Source organism: Selaginella moellendorffii, unplaced genomic scaffold (assembly GCF_000143415.4).
Source record: "Selaginella moellendorffii unplaced genomic scaffold, v1.0 SELMOscaffold_41, whole genome shotgun sequence".
NCBI classification, from domain to species: Eukaryota; Viridiplantae; Streptophyta; class Lycopodiopsida; order Selaginellales; family Selaginellaceae; genus Selaginella; species Selaginella moellendorffii.
Window position 1 is genome coordinate 761,429 of NW_003314302.1, and position 21,656 is coordinate 783,084.

At 41.4% G+C, this 21,656-nt stretch overlaps 2 protein-coding genes across 2 annotated transcripts; both read right to left on the minus strand.

The window, feature by feature from the left end:
- Nucleotides 1-12,499: 12,499 nt before the first annotated feature.
- On the minus strand, nucleotides 12,500-14,040 carry LOC9634809 (ribosomal RNA small subunit methyltransferase I). The gene is made up of 9 exons (XM_024684431.1): nucleotides 13,915-14,040; nucleotides 13,784-13,863; nucleotides 13,608-13,704; nucleotides 13,419-13,547; nucleotides 13,251-13,359; nucleotides 13,036-13,180; nucleotides 12,947-12,989; nucleotides 12,718-12,894; nucleotides 12,500-12,662 (listed from the first exon to the last, which is right to left on the minus strand). Exons 1-9 carry the CDS (start codon nucleotides 14,038-14,040, stop codon nucleotides 12,555-12,557), a joined length of 1,014 nt encoding a protein of 337 aa, XP_024540199.1. The 3' UTR covers nucleotides 12,500-12,554.
- Nucleotides 14,041-15,885: 1,845 nt separating this feature from the next.
- Nucleotides 15,886-18,062, minus strand: LOC9634810 (probable 28S rRNA (cytosine-C(5))-methyltransferase). Its single transcript, XM_024684427.1, has 13 exons — nucleotides 17,883-18,062; nucleotides 17,767-17,828; nucleotides 17,668-17,718; nucleotides 17,450-17,597; nucleotides 17,319-17,395; nucleotides 17,168-17,266; nucleotides 17,046-17,099; nucleotides 16,834-16,978; nucleotides 16,713-16,774; nucleotides 16,567-16,651; nucleotides 16,429-16,512; nucleotides 16,211-16,372; nucleotides 15,886-16,147 (listed from the first exon to the last, which is right to left on the minus strand). Exons 1-13 carry the CDS (start codon nucleotides 18,058-18,060, stop codon nucleotides 15,975-15,977), a joined length of 1,380 nt encoding a protein of 459 aa, XP_024540195.1. The 5' UTR covers nucleotides 18,061-18,062; the 3' UTR covers nucleotides 15,886-15,974.
- Between the last annotated feature and the right edge of the window lie 3,594 nt (nucleotides 18,063-21,656).

Here is a 21,656-nt window from a genome sequence, read left to right on the forward strand (position 1 = left end):
GGGGGTTAGACCCCAGTAGAGCTAGTTTAGCCTAGGAAGGCTATACCCAAGTGTTGGGTGATGAGATAACCATTGGGAAGTCCAAGGCTAGAGTGAATATGGACCGACAAGCAAGTTAGTTTGGTGAAGTATTCAAGAGCCAGCTCTAGTTCCCTCGGGAGATCGAATGGTCGATGCTCCCAGTCCAAGCGTGGATGGCACTACCTACTTAGATACCTAGTGTGGCTTAATGGAACCTCACTTTAAGCCCATGGCTAGAGCACCCAAAAGCGAAAAGTGGGGAGAGTACCCATAAGGCTCACGTAGGGCCACGGTGTTCCAAAATGGTGTCCCAAAGTTCTAAACTGTGGAAAAGAAGAGGAGCAGTCCTCTAGTGTAGTGACTAAAGATACGGTCATATGGTGAGGAAATTCTAGAGGACAGTGGGATTTAATGGTCAAGCCTACAAGTCTTGATCTAGTGGCAGTATTGGCAAACATGGCCATGAACAGAAAGGGACTTGGTGTTGACTGAAAAAGGGATATTGGGGAAAATTGTTCCCCATGTTAGTGGGCATCTTAAAGATGCTAAAGAGTGGATCTGGGATGACCACTCTTGGACGGGTGGCCCAGTCCTGGAGAAATGGGACTGTGATGCAAATTGTATTGGACCATTAGTGTGGCAAAGGTGAATAGGTATGCCTTTAGTATAATGGGCTAATATGTCAGTGGTACCTTTGAGTGTCGGTCATGGGATCAGACATGTGGAGCACTTGGACCAAGTGGAAAGGTTGAGTGGCATGGATGCCATTCTCGGGGCTAGCAAACCCCAAGTTCTAAATTGGACTTATGGAGGTTATGAATGAGACTCCTCCAAGTGGTCGGAAGTGTGGTTAAGTGACTAAAGTAGAATGGAAAAATTAGTCGCTTACTCATTATAAAGACTAATCTTGATGACCATTTACGGTTAGTGGTATTTTTTTATTTTTATTCTATATTTTCTCTATGCTTACTATGACCTATTCTTAGTAGATATATAAGACATCATTATCTAACTAAAAAGCTATATAGATCTTTTATTATTTAAAAATGTGATATAATATTATCCAATATGTGCATAGTTGTGTTTGGTATCAATCTTATAATATTTCTCCTTATGCTACAAAATAACAATTGGAGTCAATTGTAGTTGTTTATCTATTTGAGTTAGTGGCATTTAATCTAATGGGGCCTTTTCTATGGTCGATTGTTAACAATGAATACATTATTATTACTTTCAATTATTTGAATTAGTAGGTGTAAGCAACCAAAGAGAACGACTTGAGAGACGGTCCATGGGGTTCAAATATAGAGGGAAAGGGCCCATGAATAAGAGTGCACCCCCTTTTCCAATTGGTTAAAAATTTTGGGATAGTTGGAGTTAAGCGTCCTTGGGTTTGAATAGTACTGGGCTGGGTGACCTCCCGGAAAGTCCAAACTTTGTGGCTTACATTTGGTATCGGAGCTGTTCCTTAGTCTGACTTTTATTGGTGCTTAAGTATATCACCATTGATATTGGCATCGGAAGGTCCTAGGAGTGGGCCTATCCTTGAGGAGTAGCACGTCGAGAGGACATGGCTCTCCACTCGAGTTCATGCATGAACTTGGGCACGATGTGGTGGATAGAAAAGGGGCCAGTAAGGGAACGACTTTGGGATCTTGGGAACAGTATATGGTTTTCCTCAGAGAGTTGAGGATGTGATCCAGATGAACGTTTGACTTAGCAAACTGGCTAATATAGTTGTGGTAAACAACTATAGTTGGGATCACGGGAAAGATATAAACTCCAAAGCAATAAAGGAGTCACAAGATTATCCTCATATAGTTGAGGTTGGTGCTCATGAATGTGAGACCAGAAGTAATGACCGTGGGAGGTCAAATACGGAAGAGGACGCTAGTCCTTGAAATGGTAGCCAGGGCTACCTTTAATAAATGCTGGAACAACCCAAGGAGTTGGGGGGTGTACTTAGAGATGAGTTGGTACTCTCATCACATGGACAAGTAGTCCTAAGGGGCAAAGATTGCCCCAAAGAACAAAATCAAGTGTCAGAGTAACACTTGTGAAAATAGTCCTTGTGAGTGAGGACATGAATGCAAGAAGTGTATTCCAGTGAGCTAGTGCCTGACAAGTAGAACCTTACGGATTTGTGGATTAACCAAGTCCAAAACTGCTAGATGACTCAAGTAGAGTCAAGAGATGGTCCTAAAGGACTAATGGAAGCATTTGGACTGAGGTGTGTTGTACCCCACGAAGGATTGGGGGGACCATAGGATCCAAGGATGAGAATAGAGGGTATCTTATCAATGGCAAAATGTGCCATACTAAAGTCGTGGGAAAGGTGTTCCCAAAAGAAAACAACTTTGATACAAAGTTGTGTGTGACCTCTATGGTGCAATGCTAATGGATGGTTGGCATAAGAAAGAGCGGTATTGGTCTTGGCAAAGACTTAGACACAAAGAAGAAGTGTCATAGAGGTAGGCTCATGGAGCCGATGGTGTGGAGACACCAAATGTGCCAAGGTGTGATACCTTGAGGCTATGTTGGTGGGTTCATAAGAACTCCTTGCCAAAGGAATCCCAATGGAAATGGGAATGGCATAGCCTAAGCTGCAGAGCATGCAGTTGGAGTGTGGTGACCCAGATAAAGGTGGAGGTGTGGAAGCACCAGCAATGAGTTGTAGGACTTGACAACTATGAGGCAATTAAGCGAGAGGTGCAAAATAATTGGTTAAATAGGTAGAAGGTAGCTACCCAAGCCTTCTTAATGGCATAGGGAAGTTGGATATACCCTTATAGGGGATAAGTTGCTTATGTTGCGATATAGTAAGTCAATGTCATAAAAGGAAATACTCATTATCAAGGAAGCCATCATTGGGACACCCGAACACTCTAGAACACCAGAAGGTGGTGTTTGATGTCGCGAGGGCAATAAATAAGGCCCAAAGGACTAAGTCTCTAGCGAATGATAGATAGAAGGTGCTATCCAAATGTCCAAGGTGGCGGAGACAGGAGAAGACTGTCTACTTGAATTGGACAAAGCCAAAAATGGAATTTTGGCAAGGCTAGTGATGGGCATGTAAGGGCCCATAAGCAACAACGTAATCCCGGTGTGTGGGATTATAGGGTGAGCATACCTGGATTGAGGAACCACTCCCTAGGCTATCGGGTAGGTTCATCCCTAAGAATACTTGCTAAGGCATGATAGAAAGTGCAAAGCTATCCTCCTAGTCGAGAAGAGAATGACCGAAGGAAAGGTGTGAAGCCAAAAAAGCAAGTAATAAGGGGATAAAACCAAACCATAGGAATCGAAGGGCATAACCAAGGGTAGTTATGCCAGTTGGGAGTGGAGAATCAAGTGGGGGCTCGAGGGTGTTGTCGCTAGCAACCGTGATGCCATGGAGAGTCTAAAATATGGAATAGTCCATATTAAACTATATGGCAACTAGAAAGCTTGCAAAAAAGGGAGCCTTAGCAAGCTAAGGGACAGAGTTCCTTCAAGGTTCCCAAAGATGATTCTAGGTAGCTTAGTACCTAAAAAGGCCAAGCGTAAATGGTTCAAAGAAAGCGTGAAATCAGAGTGGCGCAGCAGAAGCGTGGTCTTGAAGCTTGCCATGAGGCAAGGCTATCAAAGTTAGGGAAATAGTTCTTGAGTGTTCAAAGAGAGGGTTTTGAACAAAAGTCGATGATCAAGGGCTTTCACGCTTGTGTAGGAACCATGTTACAGTGGTCGGAAGACTTGCCAAGTGAGATTGGCAAGTCAGGGGAACAAATACCCTAGTTGAAGGTGATAACTTCGAAAGGGGTGGGCCATGGGGCCAAGCATGGAGGAGTCCATGCATGATCACAGACTTGTCAAGTGAGAGGACTTGGCAGTGTGGAGGAACTAGGTTCCCAAGCTGTGATCTATAGCGCGCTTTGAGTAAAAGTTGGTGCACCGGCGTGGAGAGTCACGCCAGGCATCCTGGGGGATGCCGTCCGTAGATGCATATACGGAGGTTGGGTTCGAGTCCCGACCCTCTAGTGCTTGGGTTCGAGTCCCAAATCACTAGGGCGTGGTGATGGTTTGGAATATGAGGACACTCATATTTCGGTGGTCATGGACTCTCAATGAGGAGATTGGCTTGGGCACACCGCCAAGCGGGGGATGCCCCAGAGTCGTGATGCATGGTTAGATTGCTTAGAGTGAAAGCTCGGCATATCTAACTTAAACACTTTGGTGCAAAAGGCACGAAGGACGTGGTGAATGAGATGGGGACACCCAGTCTCAGTTGCTATGGATCCTTGGCCGGAAGGGCTAGTTTGGGCGCACCGCCAAGTGTGGGGGATGCCCCCGGGGTCATAGTCAACAACTTAGTAAGGTCTGGAAGACCTAATTCCTATTGGTAGACCTATTAAGGGGTCAAGATGAGATCACTAGGTGATCTTATGGCTAAACAAGGACAAGGTCTTTGTTTGGGTTAAGGAATATAATTCCTAGTTCAAAGTGTTGATTTGAACTATTGATAAAGGTGTGGCTTGGTCAAGATGACTAAGTGGGAAGGACACCTAAGGGAAATGAACTACTACAATACAATGGTATTATGAGTTCAAGAAAATAGTCTCCAGAGATAGGCCCATGGGTGGGTCACAAGGTTGGGCTAGGAAGAGAGCCTAGAACAGTTGGGGAGACTTACTAGGGGTGAACACCCTAGTTCGGGCAAAATTAGCCAAGGAACACTAATGTGGTTGATGCTAACGGATTGCGAAAAAAGAAGTGGACTTCCAAGGATGGATTCCTAAGTGCTCCAATTTGGCAAAGGAAAGGCTCCAAGTGAGGGAGCAACTAAGTAGCCAAAAGATAGGGCCGTGGACAGCCCTAGCACAAATAATGATAAATGGAACGTAATGCCAATGGGGGCACAAAAATAGAAAAGAGGATGAGGGTGCCCTCGAGTAGAGAACTTCCTAAGAGGGGAAGTGGAGTTGCACAAAATGTGCAAAGCAAGGTGTCGAAGACACCTAGGAAATTGATTTCAAGAAGTCAAAAGTAAACGTTCCAAAGTGCAAAGGTAGATCAATGGAATCTGTGACTACTCAAGAATGAGTAGTGGAATTGAGTTAGAGAGGGTGTCTCTAACGGGTTTAGCGAGAACTGAATCAATAAAAAGGAGCAAACCACCCCAGGTGGTCAAGTAAGTCTCTAAGTTGGAGAGACTATCCTCCTTAGAGGATGGGCAAGGCATGGTGAGCCTTTGGTGTCGAACCATTGACGAATATGGAGAAGGCATGGTGAGCCTTCAATGTCAAACCATTGACGAATATTGGCTAGGTGCCAAGGATGGAAATGGTAACACATGCGGGTATTACTTTATAAAATGGTTTACCATTCGATGAGAACATCGAACTTCGTCTATGGGTGGTGGAGTTGTGAGACACAAAATCCCTAGGCCCCAAAGTGGAGCCGGAAAAGGTGCCACGTGGTAGTGGCCGAAGCGAAAGCCCAAACGAGGGTAACACGTTTGGACTAAAAGCTCTGACTTGGAAGGTCGAGAGCGGGAGTGGAACTCCCAACAAAGTGCTCAAGGAGCGAGCACGAAGCGAGCAATAAGCAAGGCTCCAAAACGGGACCCAAAAAGGACCAACACATGACACGTGGAAGAGTCCAAGATGGACCCGAAGTGGAGTCCGAAATGGAGTCTGAAGTGGAGTCCGAGATGGAGTCCAATATGGAGTCCGAGATGGACACGAGATGGAGTCCGAGATGGACCAAGACGGAGTCCGAGATGGAGTCCGAGATGGAGTCCGAGGTGGACCGAGACGGAGTCCGAGATGGACCCGAGATGGAGTCCGAGATGGACCGAGACGGAGTCCGAATGGAGTCGAGATGGACCGAGACAGAGTCCGAGATGGAGTCCGAGATGGAGTCCTAGATGGAGTCCGAGGTGGACCTAGACGGAGTCCAAGATGGACCCGAGATGGAGTCCGAGATGGGCCGAGACGGAGTCCGAGATGGAGTCCGAGGTCGAGACCGAGACCGGGACCGAGACCGAGACCGAGACCGAGACCGAGACCGAGACCGGGACCGAGACTGAGACCGAGGCCAAGGCTGAGACCGAGCCCGAGCCCGAGTCCGAGTCCAAGTCCGAGTCTGAGTCCGAGTCCGAGTTTGAGTCTGAGAGGGTGAAAGCCCAAAGCATTCGTCTCCCAGACCCTGGGGGGTTTGGTGGGCTCCAAAAGTATAGTAAGGGGGAGGACTGCAGTGGAGCCAGTTTGGCCAGGAAAGGCCAGTTTGGCCCAGGAAGGCCAGACCCAGCGTTGGGTGATGAACTAACCACTGAGAAGTCCAAGACTAGAGTGAATACGAACCGACAAGCGGGGTAGCTTGGTGAAGTGTTCAAGAGCCGGCTCTAGTTCCCCCGGGAGATCGACTGGCCGATGCTCCCAGTCCAAGTGTGGGTGGCACTACCTACTTGGATACCAGGCGTGGCTCAACGGAACCTCGCTCTAAGCCCAAGGCTAGATCACCTAAAGGCGAAAGGTGGGGAGAGTACCCAGGTGGCTCGCGTAAGGCCACAATGTTCCGAAATGTTGTCTCAAAGGCCCAGACTGTGGAAAGGAAGAGGAGCAGTCCTCTAGGGTAGTGACCAAGGACACAGTCGTGTGGTGAGGAAGTCCCAGAGGACCGTGGGACTTAGTGGTCGGGCCTGTGGGCCTCGATCCAGTGGTAGTGTTGGTAAACACGGCCATGGGCAGAAAGGGACTTGGTGGGGACCAGAAAAGAGATATTGGGGAAGGCTATTCCCCACATCTATGGGCATCCTAAGGATGCTAAGGAGTGGATCTGGAATGATCACTCATGGACGGATGGTCCAGTCCTTGAGAGACGGGATTGTGATGCAGGTGGTGTTAGACCACCAGTATGACCAAGGTAAAGGGGCATGGCCTTAGCGTAACGGGCTAGTAGGTCAGTGGTACCTTGGGGTGTCGGTCTTGGGACCAAACACGTGGAGCACCTGGACTAAGTGCAAGGGATGAGTGGCATGGATACCATTCTCGGGGCTAACAAGTCCCAAGTCCTGAATTGGACTTAAGGAGGTTGTGAGTGAGACTCCTCCAAGTGGTCGAAGGTGTGGTTAAGTGACTAAAGTAGAATGGAAAAATTAGTCGCTTACAACTTGGTATTAGAGCCGTCTCAGGTCTGACTCTGTTGGTTGGCTAAGGGATTCACACCACATGTTGATTGACATCTGGCTGGTCCAGTTTGCTCCCGCTAGGCTCGACCCGAGGGGTAGGGTGTCAAGAGAGCAGGGCTCTTGGGAGAGCTGCGGCTCTCAGCTTCCGTTCACGAGGGCGTGAACTTGTAGGGAAGCGTGGTGGATTGTAAGCAACCAAAGAGAACGACTTGAGAGACGGTCCATAGGGTTCAAATATAGAGGGAAAGGGCCCATGAATAAGAGTGCACCCCTTTTTCCAATTGGTTAAGGGTTTTGGGATAGTTGGAGTTAAGTGTCCTTGGGTTTGAATAGTACTGGGTTGGGTGACCTCCCGGAAAGTCCAAACTTTGTGGCTTACAGTAGGTAGAAGTTGATGCTCTTACTAGTGTATTTACAATTGTAGTTAAATACTTCCTCCTCAATTGAGTGGTGTTTTAATATTGTTTCTTGGAGTAAATTCTCTCAGATAATGGTCCCACATTTATAAATGAGGCATTTCACATCTTGATATCTTAATTGGGAATATATCATATTTTCACAAATATTTATCATCTCGACTAAAAATATGCTATATTTTCATAAGTGTTTATCATCCATAGATAGATGGTTTGGTAGAATGGTTGGTTTGAACCTTCAAAAGAATAATTGTGAAATATGTGAATTTTTAACATTTGGATTGGTTTGTCATCTCTTTAGTATGTATATGCCCTAAGAATTTATCATTGTGATTGTCATAAGTTACTAATATTAAATTTTGGGATTAATATTTGAAAATCATTCTTCCATTGGTTCGAATGGACTGTATTGAACATTTAGGCTATATATAAGTGGGATAATATCTATATTACAACTCTCATCATCATCCACTTACAGAGTATAAAATAGATGATTTAATATTAGTTCATTTTCCCAATCTTATAGTACATGGTTTGTTTAAAGAGCTCCTTGCTCAATAGAAGGGATTATGTTAAATGTTATAGCAAATTGGACCACGGCTTTATAAGGTTCAATATAATGTTTAACATGGCTGAAATGCTTTGTACAAAAAGATTATAAACAATTAACACCATCTATAGATCTATTAGTGCCTCCTCTTGATTTTCCTCTGAATCTTGACCTATCGACCAACGGATCTTAACTACTTTCCATCTTGCCAAGAGCAAAAGATAATATGAGGTCCAAGTGTATATCAAATTGATTTCAATTTGGACCACTTACTTAAATTAGGGTTTTAAAGTTAATCTAATATATACATTTTTGTATTTCTATACTCACAAATGGTGTATAAATATATACACTAGTTCAATTTGGTAAAGGTAACACTAGAAGCTCTTTCATTAAGCTTTTCAGTTAGCTATAAGAAGAGAGTATTTATTTTTTATTTTAAGAAATTTATTTTTAATAAAATAAACTTTAAACATAGAGAAATAAAATTCCTTTTACATTTGGAAGAACATAGAAATTTTAATTAAAAAATCTAATATAAAAGTAATTTTTAAATTATTCAAATAGTTATAATTTTATATTTAGGTTTTATTATTTTTATATAATAATGTAAAATAATAAATAAAAAGAATATAAATCCTAATACATGTTATGTTTTAAAATTTCTTAAGTGTTTATTTAGTAGAAATTTTTGCTAATATATTTAATGGTCTTAAAAACATATATAGTAGTGTTTTCTTATATAAATTTTGTATATGGAGTAAATATAGACTGGGGGGAAAAAAAAGTTCTTAGTGAACAAGATATTCAAATTATAATTGATCAAGGTTTTTTAAATTTAACAAGTAATTTAACTCATAATGGTAATTATCCAGAAAATTATAAAGATGCAAGAATGGTTGAAATTAGTAAAGGTGCTGTTTTTGTAAGGATTGAATGTTTAGGAGATAAATGTGAATCTGGTAAATCAACAAATAAACAAGTGATTGGATCAAGAATAAAATCTGGAATAAAATATACAATAGATGAATATAAATCACTATTATTATCACAACGAGCAGATAAATGTAAAATAACATTAACAAAATATATAATTGAGTACAGTCTTCAATTTCTGTGGACTCCTCAATTACAAAATCTAAAGGCATTTCCATTTTCTTATAAAAATATTCATTCTAGGCAAGACTGTGATACGAGTTTAACCACTTTAAATGCTGGTTTTCGAGAATTTTATTGGTAGAAATATATTATATTTGAAATCAAATTGTCAACTTGTAGTTTTCTCAGGTAAAAATATTTTATGGCAATCTGAAAATAGTTTCTTTTATGAAGGCAATTGTGTACTTATTTTACAAATTGATGAAAATCTAGTTATATATACAGACACAAAATTAGTTTTATGGTCTATAAAAAAATATTGCAAGACATGCATTTCTCTTACATATCTTATTATTGAAGATAATTGTGACTTTGTCATTTATGAAGCTTCAGCTCCAAATAATAGTTGGTTGAGAATTAAACTTAGTAATCATATAGGTTGCTTGAAAGATAGAGTCTCTTGAAATTGCAAAATATTAAACTATTTTGAGAAAATGAACTCCTATTCTAAGCCCACTCTCTAGTCCCACTACCACATATTTGAAACAAGAATTAAAGTCTGAGCTTCTTTCTAATTTTATAAATTAATAATTTTTATTTCATCTGACTATAAATTACTGGATTTTTTTTCTGTCATTAAATTGGACTTAGAGCTGATGCACAAAATGCCTAGTAGAGGCAACACATTTTCCTTACAAAGCTCAGAATTTGGTCATGGGCATTTCCAGAGAGAGATTGAGCATTTTCTTAAGTGATTGAGCACATTTCCATGGGATTTTGGGTGCATGGTGAGGTTCTGAGACTGTTTCACAATAGATGTCAAATCTAGTGGGATCCCTCACTTTTAAATTAAAACATCGTGTCTTTCCTAGAGATAAATCAAAATGATGGTAAATTTCAACTAACTATTTCTCTTAGTTTTTATTTTTTTGCATAATTAAGATCTTTTTGCAATTTCTTTGATTTTAATAATTTGGCTTTTTGTCTTGGATGAATCCTAGATCTGATTGATCTAGAACTTTTGATTGCCTTTTCAGTCAAAATATTTTGCTTGCTTTATAAAGGATTTATTCTTTTCTCAAGTCTAGACATTTACAGATTCTTGGCAAAGAAGCATGATAACTATTGGCATAGTTGACAACCCTTCATATGTTTTAGATTTGCCATTGATTTTTCCTATATCATTGCCCAAGTTTCATGTCATAGATTGCATCATCATTTTTTACTATAAAGTCATTTATCCCACCCTAGTCATCCTCCATAAACTTTTTTACATTCTATTACATTCTATTACATTTATGTAATTACATTCTATTCACCTCCCACCACATTTATGTTTACCACTTTTTTTGACATAGGCTTACAACAAAAAAGTCTCCCTTTCTGTGAGGCAACTCTTAGAGACTTTTGGAAGAGATATATATCCATTCTAATGCGCTCTCTTTGTTGCATGAAAGTTTTAGGTTGTCAAATGCAAACATGTTACAAGATAGTGATTTCAAAGAGCGACCATGCTGTCTCAACATGTAGGAAAACCTTTTTCTAATCACTCTCAACACCAAGATTGGGTCGTTTAGTTGGCATAGCAAAAGAAGGAAATGCAATAAAGATTAAAAAAAGAAAAAAAAAAAAAAACTTAAGCATCAAAATCTAGATCTGGCAACAGATCTAGATATAAAGAAGAACAAAAAAATTAATAAACTAAATGCACAATTCTAAACACTAGAGTAAAGCATTGCTAAAAATCCTTCCCTTTTAGAGATCATATGTAGTGCCCTTTACAAATGTGAGTGCTCAATAGGTTTATTAGTTAGGGTTTAGACCTAGAAATTTATCAAAAAAATTGTCATTTATTCCTAAGTTTATATTAGTTCATATTACAAAGCTATATTTAAGAACAAGTTATGTCAATAAAGATAAATAATTCGTAATTTTGAAAAGAAAATAGGATTGGAACTACTCTGCTCTGGTCGTCTCAATTTTAAACAATCGAAACACCTGAGCTAAAATGCGTTCTACCTACCTAGCCTCTGGAAAATGCCAAGAAAGAAGCATCTTCGTCAACAAAAGTCAAATTTTAGGATATTCTAAGCGTATTCTGGCTATGGCTTGCACACTCGTGATTCCTTGCGCGAGAAGATCCTGGACAGGAATGGCTTGCGAGTAGCGGTCGATGGCCACCCTCCAATCCATGGCTCGCAGCGTGGCAATTCGACTCAGATCCCGGTGATTGACCCGAGGAGGAGATCATCGATGCGATCGCGAGGGCGTGCAAGGATTGGGGCTTCTTTCAGGTGATCTGACTATTAGACTAAGATCACTAAACTTTTATACATTTTGGATATTTACTGCTAACACTTATCCCCCAAATCGAGTGCTTCTCTCACTGATAGTAGTAAATTCCAGTAGTCATCAAAATTAATTTTAATTTACAGTTTGAATCTTCAACAAGTTCTAGTACCACCACCGCAAGCTTGTCAAATCTCGTAGTACTTGCACAGACGAAGCCCTCTGCTTTGACTGGAGAGCAAGAAAACGAAGAAAAAAAAAACCTGCATCCCTACTTGCTTCTGCAGCTAAAGAACTTTGGGCAGCAAACACCGCCCAATCCACCCTTGTCCCCGACGCAGCAGCAGTTCCTCCACAATTCAACACGACTAAAGAGAAAGAAGCGATCTTCCAACGTTGATTTCGCCAGCCTAATAAGATCTGAAACGCAGAAGAAAGAGTTCTAATGTACTCCTCTGTGTTGCCTCCATTCGCATTGAAAACCAGGGCCCAAACAAATCACGGTGACAAACTCCTGGCATCTAAGCCCACACGGTTTTAAACCATGAACACTTCTGGCTCACCATGTTGTGTTCTGTACAGCAGCTGCCAAAGCGACCTGCTTCGTTATATTCTAAGAAAAACAACCAAGAATCGTTTAAGCACCTCTGTGCACGAGCTGCAGCTCCCTGTTCCTTCTCAAAAACTTTTAGTAGAAAGGAGCACTCAAATTTGTAATATGACGGCTTCAAACAACCTATCCCTGCCTTGGTTAGTATGTAAATATAATACAGGTATGGCAAGAGGGCCATTTCTCTTCTCTTTATAACACCAAAATGCTTCGAGGTGTAAGTTGCTCCAGCTGCTGAGAAACTGGGAAAGCAATTCAAACCATAAGTAAGCTTACTTGATTTGGATGGACGCCGTACGCATTTCCAAAGAATCTCTCCAAAAAACATTGAGAATACGTCCACAGTATATAACAAGCGTAGAGTTTTGTTGCTATTCAAATCTGAGATTCTTACAAACCAGACTAGCTGCTATCCTCGCTTTTTGACTTGTCTTTCTTCAGCACTTTCAGTGCAAGGGAGTACACTGAGTTTCGCCTCACAAAAGTTTCCTCGCTCACCTCTTTCACAGCCTGCATAGAATTTTTAGCGCTTTATAAATCACCACCACCTCTAGGAAATATTTACCTCGGACAAGCTCTTTCCAGATTCGAACAGTATTTCAAGTCTATCTTCCAGTTCTTCGTTGCTCGGGAACCTCTCGGCAGCTCTTGCTGGTAATCCGTCAATCAGCAGAGTAACTTCTCCTCGAGGCTCGCTTTCTTTAAAACGAGCTTGCGCTTTGCCAAGTGTTCCGCGCCAAAACTGTTTCAATCGTCGTCAGAAAGTAACAAACTTCTTGAAAACAGTTATTTACTTCTTCGTAGATCTTTGTTAACTCCCTTGCGACCACACAATGCCTGGCAAAAGAGAAATTAGAATGACACAGCCTAGTGCTAAATCAACCTGTTCGAGCCAAAAGCAGAGGCGCATTCTGCGAGTATGCTGCAAAGCTTGTTTGGAGGAACGAAAAAAATCTGTGTCGATGTCTCTTCCGCAGCAACAAGGAGCCGTTTGTGCCTGGTGCTCGCATGCGTCGATAGAAATCCTACTGCCTCAGCCTGGCTTTTTGTTAGCAAACGCTCATAAAGAAACAAAACCCGTATGCACGAAAGACTCACCAAACGAGAACTCGTTTGTTGGTAGTCCGGAGGCGATTAGTGCTGTTAGAGCTGCAGATGGTCCGGGAACTGGTATTATTTTATAGTTCTCCTCGATACAAGCTCTAACCTGATAGACATCACGTTAGCACGAAGAGGAAACTGAGAAAAGAAAAAAACGGAGCGTACTAGCTCAGCACCAGGATCACTGATTCCTGGCATTCCGGCATCGCTCACAAGGGCCAATGCCTCACGGTTTGCCAGTCTTTCCAGGATTTCCTCTTGTCTCGTTTGCTCGTTAAACTTGTGATAGCTCATCTGCACAAAAAAAAAACAAACAGTTTTTCTTTCTAAAGGAAACACCACTTGAGAACCAGCCTTTGGAGTTTTGATATCGTAATGCTGCAACAGCTTCGAAGAGTGCCTTGTATCCTCTGCAAGTATCAGATCAACTGATCGTAATACTCTCAAGGCGCTGGAGCCAGGAAAACAAAGAATACTTTTAGAGCAGTAGGCAGGAAGAAAAGAAAGAAAAAAAGTAAACGAGAACACACCGCATTGTGATGTCTTCGAGATTTCCTATTGGAGTAGCGACCAAGTAAAGCCCGGATTCGATCTTTGGCTGCGGGACAAGCTGGAGAACGAGAAGATAAAATAAAGGAAGAATTCATGAAGAAAATCATACCGCTTGCTCTTGCGCTGCCGCTAATGCTAGCCTCCCTTTAGCAGAACAGTACGTTGCACGGGTGATCCTCCTATGGCAGCAACTAAGCAGAGCTTTGGCGGCATTCAGCTCCATCGCCATCGCCATTGCAACCTAAAACCCCTAACTAGGGCTATTCATAATGAACGGCCAGGATCTCTTCCCGCGCAACTCTCTTCGATTTCACTTGATTTCCAATCTCGATCTTCCTGTAAATTTTGGCTCCTTTCTCTCACCTCTCGCCCGCCGGGCTGAGCATTCCTAGAAATCCAAGCAAAGAACCATACTTTGACTTGCCTAGCAAAAGAGCGTGACAAGAACCATACATACCAAATTACAAGAGCAATGCTTGTGATGCTTGCTTTGCGAGGTATAGTTTGAAGGCGTGTCTTGGTTTGAGCCAGACCGGATCATCCAGCCACCGAGACAAGTTTTTGAAACTATCCACCAAACATTGAAACTCTCTGAGCTCGAATTTGTGAGTTCGAGTGTCCTTGAGCACAGATTGGACGATGTCTTTGTTCTCATGCTGGTTTACCGAGATACCACTCTCTCCGAGGCAGGAACTGAGGCGTTGATCAATTAGATTAGGAAATTTTGTCAAGTTTTGTCTTGGTTAAATCATCTATAATTTAAATTATTATTATTGGCAAATTTACAGAACTAACCAATTGCCTTCCATAACACTGTACGAGTTTCTAAATTATAAATGAAAACATTTCCTTCTCCTTTTACCACTGCACTTGCCATCGCAAAACAATTTAAATGCAACCTACAATCCACATTAGCTTCCCAGAAAACATGATTTGCAGGGCTCTTTATCACAAGCTTTCCATCATACTGCAAATGTGCAAAGCATCCACTGATAGGATCATAAGAATGCTCACTAATCCACAAGATTAGACCATCTATTTTGCGAATTAACACCAGCTTGCAGTTCTTCTGTTGCATGGTGAGTCTATATAGTCCATTTACTGAGTTCAAACTATTTCCAGCGGGAAGATATGATCCTGAAACTTTGATATGATTGCTTATGATAGATGATCCAAAACTCCAGCAATCACTTATATCATGGTTACTTTGTTCTCCGGTGACAACACTATCTAATCTTTTAGTACGCAAATTAGTCTCTGGTGGCATGTATACGAGTTGATAGTGTATGGCAAAATTTAAAAATTCTGTACGTATCTCAGCACAAAACGTTACTCTAGTTCCATTGTCATACATAGCATCTGTGAACATCTGACTCCTGATGTAGCTGAATGCTTGCCTCACTAGGCAAAACGAAATGGTATGGATGGATCAGCCACACAAATACGAATAGAATCAACATATAAAAGTGGGGCAGTGATGTGAAATGAAATCCTCACCGATATCGCTCCCAAAGAAAACACAGAAGAGCTGCTTCCAACTCCAAATGTATTATATACTCCATCGTCAGCATAAACAACATCAATACAGTTATCAATCATGTTCATAACTTCTCTAAACTCTACTAGTGATAAGGCCTTTTAAGCCTACACTGAAGATGGTTGTGGGCAGAGCAGGATACCAGTGTGGCGGGGGCTGACCAAAACTAGTCAAAACTAAAGCTAATAATGCAAAGGTGGAGCAAATTGAGAACATGTTGGCTAAATAAAATCCACTCAAGAGTTTGGAGTTCTTGGTGCTTTCAGAGGCTAATGTGCCGAGTGTGTTGAACAAAGCTACAACGGAAAGACCAAGAAAGTTTTTGTCAAAAGATTTGGTTAAACTATTAAGCGTACATGGCTAAGTTGGATTGAAACAAAATTTGGTTGTTTTCTTTCTGAGAATTGCACTAGATATAATCAATAAATTAAAGGAATTTACTATTAGGAATTTAATTTAAGTTTATCTGACCTTGTGAAACTTATTAAAATCCGCTCTAAAATTTGGTGCTTTTCAAGTGTGTTGATTCTGAACAAACAAAAGTTACAACGCCAAGAAAGTTTTGGTTTCATAAAATATTAAGTATACAATTTTAAATATCAGCTTAACTTGCCCGCAAAACAAAATATCCATCAGTTTAGTTTCTTTTGTTTCTTCTTTTTCCTCTTAGTTTTCCTCTCTTCGATTTCACTCGATTTCCTTTTGCGCTGCTGCTCAAAAGTTTGGCTCCTTTCTCTCACGAAAAGAGCGACGAAAAAACCATCGGTTTTGTCTCGCAAGGCATCCGTCCGCAACAAATGCTGCGCTGAGCATTCCAACACAAGGCCTCAGTTCCTTTGGAGAAGCAAGAAGAAGAGTTTTGATTTACCTCCATCAAACACTGGAAGTCCTCTGTGAGGCCAATTTGGAAGAACAGTCCCGAGCTTGAATTTGTGAGAGCGAGCGTGCTCGAGCACGGATTGGACGACATCTTCGTTCTCACGCTGGTTCACCGAGCAAGTGCTGTATACCACTCTCTCCACGGCAGGAACTGGGAAAAAGAGACCAAAGACTTAGCCTGGAAAAACTGAGAGACTGGCTGCTTACAGGACAATGCGTGACACAGAGCAGCCTTTTGGAAACTGGCTAACCGATCGATCCTTTGAGCGTCATGTTGAAACTCCGGATCGTCTGGAAACTTTACAAGGGCATGAGATTATACAACTGAGAAAACAAATGACTGACCGTTTGCTACTGGAAGCAAGTGATCCATTCTTTGCACTGTAGTCCCGGAGCCAGAGCAAGACGGGTCCAACAAGATCGCACGAACCTGGAAACCATTTTAAAACTTTTTCCGCAAGAAAAAAGAAACGAAAAGAAACAGAGGAGACCTTCCTGTAGTCCGACGCGTTTGGATCGAGTTTAAGAAAGTCCTGATGCTTCACTTGTATATCTTTCAGAGTGTTGTCTAGGAAAAAACGACGGGTTTTTCAGCACAAATAGGAAGGATACTGTTTGCTCCGGCACGTTTGACCGTGTCTTGCAGCACCTGGAGGCGTTTTTTGTGGAGCTCGCAAGCCGTAACCCGACCTTTTCCTTTCATCAGAGCAGCCAAATGCACGGTTTTGTTCCCAGGAGAGGCACAAGCATCCAAAACCTCGAGAACAAAACACCATAAACTTGAAGAATAAGGAGGAGAAAAAAAGTTTAAGATAAAAGAGTACCTCCCAATCTGGATCTGGGGAAAGAACATGTGCTGGAATACAACTTGCTTTGCTCTAAGAAACAAAACAACGAAGAAAAAAAGCTCTTAACACTGAGAATTCAGCTCAAGTAAATGAGTCACCTGTAGGAAAATGCTACCTTGTAGCACAAGAGAATGGTCGTGCAAATCCGTGCCGGGCGGAAGCACAAGCAAGTCAGGAAGCAACTCGTCAACCTTGGCCTGCCAGCTAAACAATGTCAAAACGGAAAAAGATCTCACGAAGAAAACTTACGCCAAGTTCTTCAAGCTTCTCCAGAGCTTCGTCGACTGTTATTTGCAGAGTGTTCACTCTCACGTATCTGGGAATGTCTACCAAAATCGGTTTGAGGCGAGATATGAATGAAAAGATTGAAACAAACTTACCACAAGATTGTAGCTGTCGACTTTCTGTTGGCAGCAACCCATCAATCTCAGTGACATTTTTCTTCATCATCAGCCTCACAAATGCTGCTCGAAGTGCTGCCTTTCTCGACAGCACAAAGATTTCTTCTTTTCCCGACGGCAAAATCTCCTGTGTCCAACGTAGAATCACGAAAACTTCAGTATCATAGCACAAGGAAAAGAAAAAGGAATTGACTTACTTGCTCAAAGAGTAGATCATGCGTGAGCACATAGAAAAGTTCATCCTGACCCTGGCGAAGAGAAACAAAGAACTGATAGAGAGAAACAAACACTCAAACCTTGTTTTTCCTTCCTTGAAGAAGACCCACAGAATGCACGATGTCCTTGATCACGGGAAGATCTGTGAAACACATTTTTTACACGCGAAAAAGTTCAAGGAGACAAGTCCTCTTACATTTGAGAGTGTTGCAAATGAGAGCAAGGGTAGCCTTTTTCGCGACGATGGAAGGCTTGTAGACGAGAGACTTGATAGAAGCGAGCGCCCTGTGCTGCGTATTGCCCGCCAAGACTTGCCTGAGAATCCGAGCTACCTGGCGGCGCACAAAATGCAGCGCGGGCTTCTTAGCTCCCATAACATTTAGGGCGAAAATTTTGCTCTATGTATTGAAAACATCATTTCTTTTACAGCCTTCCACCATTCTTGACGAGTTTCTGGATTGAATATAACAAATTGCTCGCTTCGTCTTTGATCATAAGATTCCCATCTTGTTCGAGGTGTGCAATGCATCCACTCACAGGTTTGTGAAAATGCTTGGGTAGCACCATCTGTTTTTGTTAAGACCAACTTGCAATCCATGCACAGTGTCAACCTGTAAAGCCCATCTAGAAGATAGGATCCTGGAATTCTTTTTGGATTTCCAACAAGACAACACCTGAAACTCCAACAATCACTTTCTTTGCTCGCTAAGATGTGCTATAGAAACGTGGTGATTGTGATCCATAAGCTACATAATAGTTTATAGCAAAATTTAAGTGTTCTGTGCGTATTTCAGCACAATATCTTATCTCTCCGTCTGCTGCCTGAGACCTGCCATCGATACCCATCCGATTTCTAATGGAGAGAAATGTTTTGCTTACGTACTGGGACGAGAAACGAAATGGCAAAGAGGGATCAGCAATGCAAATCTCAAAGTTTGTTCTTATTAGCAGGGGCGCATGGATATGAAACTCAACTCTAATTGATATAGATCCAATCGGAATCACAATAGAGGAGCTTCCTACCGGAAAAGAGTTTAAACCATTGTCATCAGCATAAATCAGATTAACATGATTAACTATTTGCTGGACAATTTATCAAAGTCTGACGCTCCAAGGCCATACAAGCCAGACACCCAGCTTGTTGATGGCTCCTCAGGGTATGAATGTGATGGTGGAGATTGGCACAAGGCAGGAGCTAGTGTAAAGAGCAAGAATTTCAAGAACACATGCATCATTATCTAATTACTCTTCTTATGCTTTTCTATAACACAACATTCGTTTAATTGTCTTCTTCTTGACTGAACGATATTTGGCTGGTCTTATGTTTATTCATAAAAGAAGGACAAGGCAGGTTAAAATAGTTATGGGAGGCCTGACCAAACTTATAGTGCAAGGAGGAGAAAAGGCCAATAATAAGAAAAAAGAAAAAAAGAAAAAGGTTCTTTCAGCAAAATGTAAGTGTAAGTTTCATCTAATAAAAAATAATAATTTGTCAATGTTAACTACATCAACAATTATTATCACAATGAGTATTGTATCCATTCATAGTGTAAGGTTCTGCATTGCTGATGAATTTGCCTTCCACTTTAGTGGCTAGGTCCATCACAAACATGATGGAATTGATGAAGATCTTAAATCCACATTGAATTGTTCAACTTTGCTACAATATAATTAGTGTGATAAGGTGATTCTTTTTGTCATCAAATTAAGTCTTGTAAGACTTTAATTATCTATTCTTGATATATCTTATATTTAGGTAGTTCCTTTAAAAAAAGTGACAACATGTTACTCAACATGAGTAGGAAGTGGTAATTTTTTTATTGTCTATATCATTTTTACTTTGTGTTTTCTGTAAAGAAAGAAAAAATGGGAAATAAGGAAGAAGTGAGAAGAATGGAAAAAGAAAATAACTAAGCATGTAAACTGATAGGTAGTCTTTAGTTTAAATTAGTTCTTGTTTTTAGCTCTTTGTATTGTGCCATAAAAGGATGAAGACAATAAGTAAAAAGGAATCAAAATGCTAAATTACAAAACGAAAAGAGAAACTTTGGTTCAAATAATAAGAAAATTACTATTTCCTTCTCATATTGAGCAACATGTTGTCACCTCTCTTGCTTCTTTTTATTGTTTTTCAGCATCATAATGGCATAGTGTTTTTTTCTAAATCCTAAGTCCACATCAAAGAACTAAGACAGCTGGAAAACTAAAGTCCTACAGGATCGGAGCTTCAATTTCTCATTCTCTAGTGCATGCAGTAACCTGTCATTATCAAGGTTTTGCAACTATTCTTCAAAAGTCTATATAAAATTTCAAATGTGATTTTTGAGGAACTAAAAGTCTACCTGGTATTCCCTAGAAGAATCCATTCCCACCTTTTAGCATTGTTAACTGGAAAATGCAAACAGTATTGGAAAAAAACAGCATACAAACAACTTAAGATTTCATGGTTGTGGATTCTAATTCTGTGCTGATTTAAGGCCAACTTGTCAAAGAATTTGTTAACCAGAAACTCCTTCTAGGGGACAGATAGCTTGCACACCTATGGGTTGTCTTCCTCAAGATGCTATATGGCTTGTCTTCCTCAAGATGCTACCCTCGTCTGCATCACTAAATGCATCTTCGTCTTTCTCAATAACCATACCGTCATTGCTATGCATCTCTAAACAAATGCCAATAAACAAAAGCCCAAAACAAAAACAAAGATCAAAACCCCAAAGATGAGCAACCAATTTATAAACAAAAGCCCAAAACAAAAACCGCTGCTGTGCATTTTTAAACAAATGCCTGAGCTTCCTTAAAATCTCTCGGTGAGCCCGAGCTTCCTAAGACTTTGGAGTTGACATGGACTGAAGAAAGGGGGAGGTTTTAATTCAAGTTAAGAAACCGCTCCAAGAAGTTGATATCAATTAGTCAAGTTAATTTTTAATCAATTGCGCTGCCTTGGCTTCCGGGGTTCTTCCAGCCTATAAAATCCTTTGAGTTCTGTCTTCCATCTAAACACCTCGTCTCTTACACTCTTGTCCTTGAAAACAATCCTTATGGGCTCGGGCTTTCCAAACACTGGCTCTCGCAATTGCAACCTCTCAGTCTCCACAATCCACTCCATGTCAAACTCCTCTGCCTTGTAGCCCAGCCCGTCGTAGATCACGCTCGCGACGTGATCCCGCAGCTCCTCCTCGTCCTGCTCGTCGCTCTGGAACCAAAGCCGCGGAGCAAACAGGATCAAGCTCCGCTCCCAGCGCTCCCACGCCTTGATCTTGTTCATCTCCTCCATCTGGGAGCGAGTGTAATCCTCGGAAATCGCGAATCCCAGCTTCCGGGCTTCCTCCTGCTTGCCTAGCAGGTGGCTCCGCAGCTTGGAGCCGGCGGCAAATTCGACCAGGATGTCGCGAGGTCTCCTTCGATCCTCGATCTCGCGGCCAAGCCTCTGGGCGCTCTCCTTGATCTTCTTCGAGACGGTGACCAGGCCCAGTTCCTTAAGGATCGCCTCCACTACTTGGCCAACGTCCTCGCCTTGCTGCTCCGCCACGCCTTTGAAGCGGAGGTTATTGGCGCGCCTCTCGCGCTCGGCGGCTTCGTCCCGCGACTGGACCATGGTTGACTGGGAGGTTTCGAGCTTGGACCGGACGTGGCTTTTATAATTGAAAACTTGACTTTTCTTCCACGGCACATCAGCCTTTTTAATATTAGAAACATTAAAAAATAACTTAATTTAGCTTAATAATTAGAAAATTTATAACGACAAATGAATTAATTTAAATATCCGGAATATTCTAATATCTTTAATAGACAATTGTGAACAATACAAAATTAATTTACCATTTAGTTGTTCTCTAAATCCGTCACTATATTCTTTTTTTTAAGTTTTGTGAACAATGATCCACTTTTTGATTGTTTTGCTGATTTTTATTTTGCAAAAGTTTGCTCATTCTTTAGTTCCACCACCACCCTACTATTCCAATCCCACAAC

Excerpts from the sequence above, each read along its gene's own strand:
- LOC9634809 (XM_024684431.1), bottom strand. The coding sequence starts at position 14,040 with ATGGCGATGGCGATGGAGCTGAATGCCGCCAAAGCTCTGCTTAGTTGC. Across the intron at positions 13,864-13,914 it reads CGGCAGCGCAAGAGCAAGCG|CTTGTCCCGCAGCCAAAGAT; the intron begins GTATGATTTTCT and ends CTCGTTCTCCAG. Across the intron at positions 13,360-13,418 it reads GTGATCCTGGTGCTGAGCTA|GTTAGAGCTTGTATCGAGGA; the intron begins GTACGCTCCGTT and ends GATGTCTATCAG.
- LOC9634810 (XM_024684427.1), bottom strand. The coding sequence starts at position 18,060 with ATGGGAGCTAAGAAGCCCGCGCTGCATTTTGTGCGCCGCCAGGTAGCT. Across the intron at positions 17,100-17,167 it reads AAGGTAGCATTTTCCTACAG|AGCAAAGCAAGTTGTATTCC; the intron begins GTGACTCATTTA and ends TTTGTTTCTTAG. Across the intron at positions 16,979-17,045 it reads CCCCAGATCCAGATTGGGAG|GTTTTGGATGCTTGTGCCTC; the intron begins GTACTCTTTTAT and ends TTTGTTCTCGAG.